At 41.3% G+C, this 7,423-nt stretch overlaps 1 protein-coding gene across 1 annotated transcript in view; it reads left to right on the top strand.

Annotated features, from left to right (window-relative positions):
- The window catches only part of vta1 (vesicle (multivesicular body) trafficking 1), a 46,685-nt gene extending 39,437 nt beyond the window's left edge, over positions 1-7,248 (top strand). Inside the window, exon 5 of the mRNA XM_015386300.1 lies at positions 5,825-7,248. Within this exon, the coding sequence (XP_015241786.1) occupies positions 5,825-5,970 (146 nt within the window). The 3' untranslated portion in view covers positions 5,971-7,248. The remainder of the gene's footprint in view (positions 1-5,824) is intronic.
- Positions 7,249-7,423: the final 175 nt, after the last annotated feature.

The raw sequence follows: 7,423 nt of genomic DNA, 5'->3' as shown, positions 1-7,423 counted from the left end.
AGAAATAAGTAGAGATACAAAAGGAACTTGTCAACCAGCTCCACAGGCGGCCCTGTCCAGGGAACACACACCCAGGAAGAGCCCCCACATCAGAGGATGAAAAGACAACATCCTGTTAGTCACAGTCAGAGAAACAGGACTACACTGGAAAAATAGGCCAAGCTCAAACATCATATTTACAGGTTGTTTATTTTATCTTCTAAGGTACTTCATTACATCTTATTACAGGTTTACAGGTTCCCTCTAGCTTAGAAGTTACACTTTAGGTCACTTTGCTGAGACTTAATACCCCCATCAGCTGGCTGGAATCACCTAAACGTTTCAGATACTTAGGATTTATTCCCACAAGTGGAAGATTAATTTTCCTGGAAATGACTGCGTACCTCTCTAAGGCTTACAGGTTCCTCTACTGGAATTACCTGGAGACTGGATCGCTGTTTTGTACATTATTTTTTACATATAAAATACCAAAATTACATTTTTCATATAGGAAGCTTACTCTAAACAGCTTGTTTATAAATCATGCAAATTCTACACAAAAACGAGGCTTTGTTGGGCTACTGTTTAAAGCCTTGAAGTAAATGCTATTTCTGGCATTTTGAATTGAAAAAGCTTCCTGGATGGGAAGCGAAACATCTTTAAACTTGGAAACAAAGTCAAAGTTTTTATTTTTTTTGGAATGACTATGACCTGGATGACTGAGAATCTTCACCAGCTTAATAAATGTGATTCCTCATGATGCATTCATGTTTTTAATCCTCCACCGTCACTCGTTTTATGGTTTGGAGAAGCGGCTGAGCAGATGGTCGTGTTGGATATGCGGAGCGAGCACCGTCCCATGCGGCGTCTCGTGTTCTGTTTGGACGGCGCTACGCGGAGGGACGAGCGAGACGCTGAGGCATGTTTCGAGTTAGGACTTTCCTCTGGGGAGGGGAGGCAGATTGAGGGGCGGAGACCCGAGACGAGTGAAATAAAAATGTAAGGAAAGAATTAAGGGTTCTGTAAAAACATTTCTGCAGTGATTTTGAAATCCCCAAATACTTAAAAATTGCCCAGAACTTATTTCATCAACAGTTTTAAAGTCAAGGATTTAAAAAGCACAATTTTTATTTTATTTTTTACCTTTTTGTTTTATTACAGAAAATACCGCATACACTCAGGGGCAGACAGAAATAATGCAACAAGACAGAGAAAGGATATTAGAGTGCTAAAGTTTTACATTTACCAATAAACATGAGTTATTAAGTTCCTGTCAGGCACCATTAGGTATTTAGTTATAGCTTAAAGTATCAGGAGAAAATAGATGATGAGAGACAGTTTGTTATGGCTGGGAAATATCCTGAGCTCAGTCACTTCTGGCTATGAGACTGTTTCACAAAGCAATAAAATTAACTTATATCTGATTTTTTTGTTTTACTGCATATGGTTTTACAGTCATCTTGATAAATGCTCCTATAATTCAATGCCGCTAATAAACATAAAGAAAGGTGCCTTACTTTTCCCGCTGCTCATAAAACACCCTGTAATGTATGGAGGGTCTTAGTCACACATTGTAAACCATCGTTTCAGGGGTTCACATTTTTCCCAGAGTTAGATTCCCAAACTCTTTCATTTTTCTGGAGATTTCTCAGATTGTTCTCGTTTTTTTAAACTGAATTTAAAGGATTTCTTAGAGGCTTTGCAGGCCTGCGTTCCAGCTTTCCCTGGATCCCTGCATTTGGAAGGAGGGCGTATGTGTCTGATAGCATTACGCCCTCCGTCAGGCTGAACCGTAAACCCCTAGAGAGAGGGAGTTAATCTAAAGGGTGGAGGGGAAGGAGCTTAATAAGATGCAGATATGTAACATATACAAGTTCAGAAAAGATCTGGGTTGTTAAAAAGATCGAAGATGGGATCAAAAGACTTTTCCCTTTTCAAATTTCAACCTTTTCCAGATTCCAATTTCAAAGATTTTTAGTGTTTTTAGCTTGATAGTTTTATACATCCAAGTCTTTAACATGAGGCCTGTTTAAACAGGATGGATGAAACATTAACATAGGGAGAAAGGGCTAAAAAAGGATGTTCCATTCTTATTTAGGTCTGAAGAAAAATGCAATATAGTTCAATACTTTTCCAGACTGTATGAGAACCTGGAGTCCAAGTTTAATGTGAGATAATTCAGGTCATTCAGATCAGAAAGCTTATTGAGCGGCAGAATGAGTTGACAGCAATCACGGGGAAAATGTTCCAGAGATGTTCCAGGATGTTAAGGTCTTTATTCAAAGCCCCACTAAATGGGTTTGATCGCAGAGAAGCCCACTAACAATCACTGCCTTCCTCTCATGATAAGAGATTTAAGAGTCCTTTAATCGCTAAATGATTCATATAATGGAGTTAGGTGGATTTACAACCACAAGGTCAGTCTTTTAAACTCAGATCATGTGCTGAAGACTTTGGGTCCAAAATCTCTCCTTTTCTCCCAACCACCTTAAAAGATTCATGTTTAAAAGCTTCATCGATATCGAGCCAAATGCAGCCGAAGCCAAAAAAAACAAAACATTGACAGGCTGAAGAGCCATTGATCAATATCACTTTGAAAGATTACAACAGAGTCAGGTTATAAAACAACATTAAAGTTATCTAGTCAAAGTTTTCTGTTTGAAATCCTGTCAAGTATCAACCTTTATTCCACATTTATTCTACCTTTTATTTCTTTTATTTACTTTATTACAGTTTCCTGGTGTAGGATTGAGGTTTAGGTACCTCATCCGTGTGGGAAACCCAGATCTTCCCAGAGGATCCCAGCAAGGTTTACCCCAGACTAGAACTAGAACCAATAGATTAGTACTAGAGTTCAGCTGGGGTTAGAACGGGTCAATGATTTGATTTGTTCCAAAGGTTTGGGATGGGTTTTTGTGTTTGATTAAAGGCCGCTGATTGTTTTTGCCCCTAAAGCCGAGCCCTGCCACCCTACCATGGAATGGTCCAAACACCATAACCTTAGGGCCCTGTCACATCTTGCCGATTTATCCAGCGTATGCCCGACGTCCCAGAATCTCATAAAACGCTGGCATATGCTGAACTTTCTATGTATTTTTTTCAATTTTGGTTGTATGCAGAGCACATTCATAACAAGTCCAGAACTAATGTCCAACAACAGCCTAACTTATGCTTAACGTAAGGCAGCTTAATTAGGTACAGCATTACGAAACATCAACTAAAGCTGCTTCCCTCAAAAAAACAGAATAAATAAAAAGAAAGAGAGAAGGTTTGCCATCGCAGCAGATTCAGCGTCATGCTACAAAGTTTGTTGGTCCTGGCCGGGGAGTGAGTTCCGTATGAAGGGGATTCAGTCAAGAGAAGTTACTCATAGGTTTAGATAAGCTGGACGCCACGACTTATGAGTAACTTATACTTAACGTATGTCAACGATCACATAATTTACCTGTAACTAATGCAGGTTTCTCGACAAACTTTCGGAATATCAACGTTCTTCAGCGCACTTCAGCGTGCTCGTAACTTATGTAAAACATACCGACAAGTTATCCATCGTATGCCAGCATTTTTGCCAGATTTTCCGTACGTCAGGCATACACTAATCTAAATCGTCAAGGTGTGACAGGCGCTTTAGATGAGGGTTGGACCATAGATGGAGCAGTAAATTCAGCGCCACCAAACCTTGGCTCCTTCGTCCCTGTGACAGACCTGAGCAGCGTCATTATTATGGCAGAATCGGGACCGCTTCCTCTGTGCGTCAGCTCTTCCATCTTATTAAAGTAACTCAATCTGCTGGTTCTTGTCATCCGCACAGCAAAAACAATCTAGAAACAAGACCCAACCCGGAACCTTCTTGCAACAAGAAGGTTCTGGGTTTGATTCCCGGCTCAGGGTCTTTCTGCGTGGTGTTTGCATGTTCTCCCTGAGCATGCGTGGGTTCTCTCCGGGTACTCCGGTTTCCTCCCACAGCCCAAAAACATGACTGTTTGGTTAATTGGCTGAATGGTTGTGTCTCTGTGTTGCCCTGCGATGGACGGGCAAGCTGTCCAGGGTGTACCCCGCCTCTTGCCCGTTGACTGCTGGAGATGGGAACCAGCACCCCTCGCGATTCCACTTGGGACAAGCGTGTCAGATAATGGATTTGCCAATGGAATGGGTATTTTTACTCCTAAAATAAGATAATTAAATATGCAGTTGATATAAGACAATGCAGTTGTTTTTTCTTATTTCAAATGTAAATTGTCTTGTTCCAACCTACATCCTCAATTCTAGAAAAATAAACTTATTTTAAGAAACAAATGACTCATTTAGATTACATTTTCTTGCAGTGCGTTGTGACAGTTCATGGGTCTGGTTTGGTTTTCTAGAAGCCTTACCTTAATGAATTCTGGGTACAACTTTTTTTGACAGGATAGTAGGGGTGCAGACTCTCCTGAGACTGGTTCTCGTCTGGCCTGAAAACACCTTGGTGTCTCAGGCTAAAGTGGGAGGTGGAAACCGATGATAGATTAGCTGCTAAGACATCATAATCTATAAATGGAAAATGGAGATTTTATTGGCCAAAACTATTTCTTAACTATAAACGTCTCTGGAGCAGGTTAGCCGTTACTTTGGCGGTTTGACCTGTTCAAACTAGGGATGGAACGGTTTATGAAAACCGTCCGAACCGTTCGGTTCCACTGTCTTGGTTTCGTGTGTGTTGCGTTCGGTTCATGCGCTGCTCCTTTTTCTCATAGGGGAAGCGTGTACACTCCAGAGCAGAAGGTGGCGGTACTGTGACCAAAGCCAACCACCAGTAATAAACAAGAAGAAGAAGCGAAGCAGCGTAGCCAGGTGTAGCAGAAAAAAATCAGTTGTTGTGGAGAATTGTGTCTGAATGGCGAGTGGGAAAGAACAGGAGTTGGAAGACGCGCCAGCAGCACTTTATAGGTCTGCTGTATGGGACCACTTTGCATTTAGAGTGACCTACGATGACGGCGGAAAGAAAGCTGTGGATAAAAGTGCAACAGTGTGCAAGCATTGTGCAACACGTTTTGTTTATGCTAACAGCAACATGACCAACATGTCAGCTCACCTGCGGATATATTGATGATTATAATATTTACAGGATTATTTATTTTGTTATTTTAGATAACACAGTGGCACTTTAAATTTGATAAGAAATCCAGCCTTATTTATTTGATTGTATTTCAAACACTGCAGAACAAACTGAGTTTTAAGTTTTGATAATCAGGGAATTGAAACATGTCAATTTATCTTGAGTTAATTTCAAATAAAGGGACTTAAGTCTAGTTTTGATAGAGCCTATGATTCTTTGTTAAAGATTGAAGCACATGTTGGAACTAGCACTGTCTCCTCTCTTGCAATGCCAGAATCTCTCTACTTTTAACCTAAGACTGTCACAATGATGTATCAAATGTCAGACTGCTTTTTTCTTTTAGTTTTAACCTGACTATACAAGACGTAATAGATTTTCCTAACAATCAACATATACCCAACCGAAAACCGTGAACCGAACCGTGGATTTTGTGAACTGTCCACCCCTAGTTCAAACAGCACTTTAACCTTAGACCAACACCACACTGGCGTGACCTTAAGGTGCAGCTCTCTCATTCATTCCCAACCCTTTCCTTAAAGTTCCTGACAGCCGGTAGATTTTCTCTTTCTTTCTCTCTGTGGTGTTTTGGCTGTAGAGTGATCTTGGTCTTTGTATCTCTGTCTGCAGCCTTATTAGCTCTTTGATCACGACTGATTGCTTCTCTTTTGGCCTCTAATTGGCTCACATTAACGTCTGATCTCCCTATTCTACCTCTTCCTCTCATCTCCCCCCCTCCCCTCCCTCCCTCAGGCGGCGTCCAGCTCTCCCCAGAAGACTTCACCAAGGCGCAGAAATACTGTAAGTACGCTGGCAGCGCCCTGCAGTACGAGGACGTCGGCACAGCCATCCAGAACCTCCAGAAAGCCCTGAAGCTCCTCACCACCGGCAAAGAATGAGCTCTTTGTCCCCCCCTCTCATCTGACTCCGCCTTCCTCCTCTCCCTTTCTTCCTCCTCCAACCCCCCCACCACCACTTTTCCTCTATCTGTCTCCAATCTGGTCCCAATGTGACGTTGTCACACTGAGGCCGCTGGCGTCAGACGAGGACACGATGGAAATCGGACAGAACAATGGCGGCCTGTGTCCGCCGGCTCACCAATTGACGGGATAACTGACCAACTGACTGCAGGATTGACCCAATCAGCTCGTCACCAGCTCTGGTGGTTTATATTGTTCTTACAGCAGGTTCAAAACACCAAGGAGTCGGACACAAACTTTTAGTCCTAACTTGTGTCACTTTATCAACTCAAACTTGTTTTCAAGTTTTCTTCCTCTTTCAGTCCAATAAATAAAGGAGTACACTAACCCACCCGCTTCTGTGTCTGAGGCTTTGCCTTATCGGGAGGAGTGATTGTTTCTGAAATCTGCTGCAGAGCAGCGTTGGTCATCATCCAGTTAAGCTTCAGTTTGGATTAGCTTCGTTATAAAGAGGCGAGCATGCTAATGAGCCAAGCTATTACCATCTCTGCAGTTCTTGATGATGATACAGTTTAGCAAATGAATGTTTTGGTCTTCCGCCCTATGAATAAATTTATAATTTTATCTTTTTTTTCATCACAGTTTTTGTTCTCCATCACCTAAGATCCAGAGTTTTCAGTCTTTTAAAGCTTCCTTCATCCTTTTAAGGTCTGAATACTTTGTGTTCCTGATTCTTCATGCTTTATGGTGCCTTGGCAGTTGGCACAAGACCTGGGAGTGGGTGGAAACCTGACAGTGTGGCGTTTTTATCACCCACTGACTGATCCGTCGGCTGCAGATTAAGTGATTTCTTCACCTTCACTTCTTTCACCTGAAACACTCATTGATTGGACCAAACGTCTTCTGGATTCATCGAACTGAAACCAAACCAACAAACACCCACCGTAGAAATAAATCAGCTGTTTTCTGTCCACCTTCAATCGGATTCAGTCTCATTGTTTATCCATGTCGGACTAACGGCTCGATTCTCATTCTGGAGGAAACTGTAGAGGACGGTGCACAGGGACCGCTGGAGAGCAGGGAACTTGTTTAACCTTTGATTTCTAACGTTTACATATCACTGTGTGTAGAAGGAGGAGAGGTGGCGAATGTAGTTTAAAACATTTTTCTGTATTTAACTTGATTTATTGACTTTAAAGGCTTTCGATTAACTTTGCATGAAGCATCAGAATCGCTTCAGTTCGAATAAAATGTTTGAAATCATTGTTTTATTGTGTGAATATTTTTTTTAATATTTAAGAATCAGTCTTTTCTCTTATTATTATTTTAGGTTTAAGGCAGAAAGTCTGCAAAAGTAGATTCTTCACTGGAAAAATGATCTAGAATTAAGTTAAAATTTCCTAAATTAAGTGTATTTACCTTTAATTTGAGT

This window comes from Cyprinodon variegatus, unplaced genomic scaffold, assembly GCF_000732505.1.
Source record: "Cyprinodon variegatus isolate N-32 unplaced genomic scaffold, C_variegatus-1.0 Scaffold363, whole genome shotgun sequence".
NCBI classification, from domain to species: Eukaryota; Metazoa; Chordata; class Actinopteri; order Cyprinodontiformes; family Cyprinodontidae; genus Cyprinodon; species Cyprinodon variegatus.
This window is presented reverse-complemented; position numbering and strand designations above follow the sequence as displayed.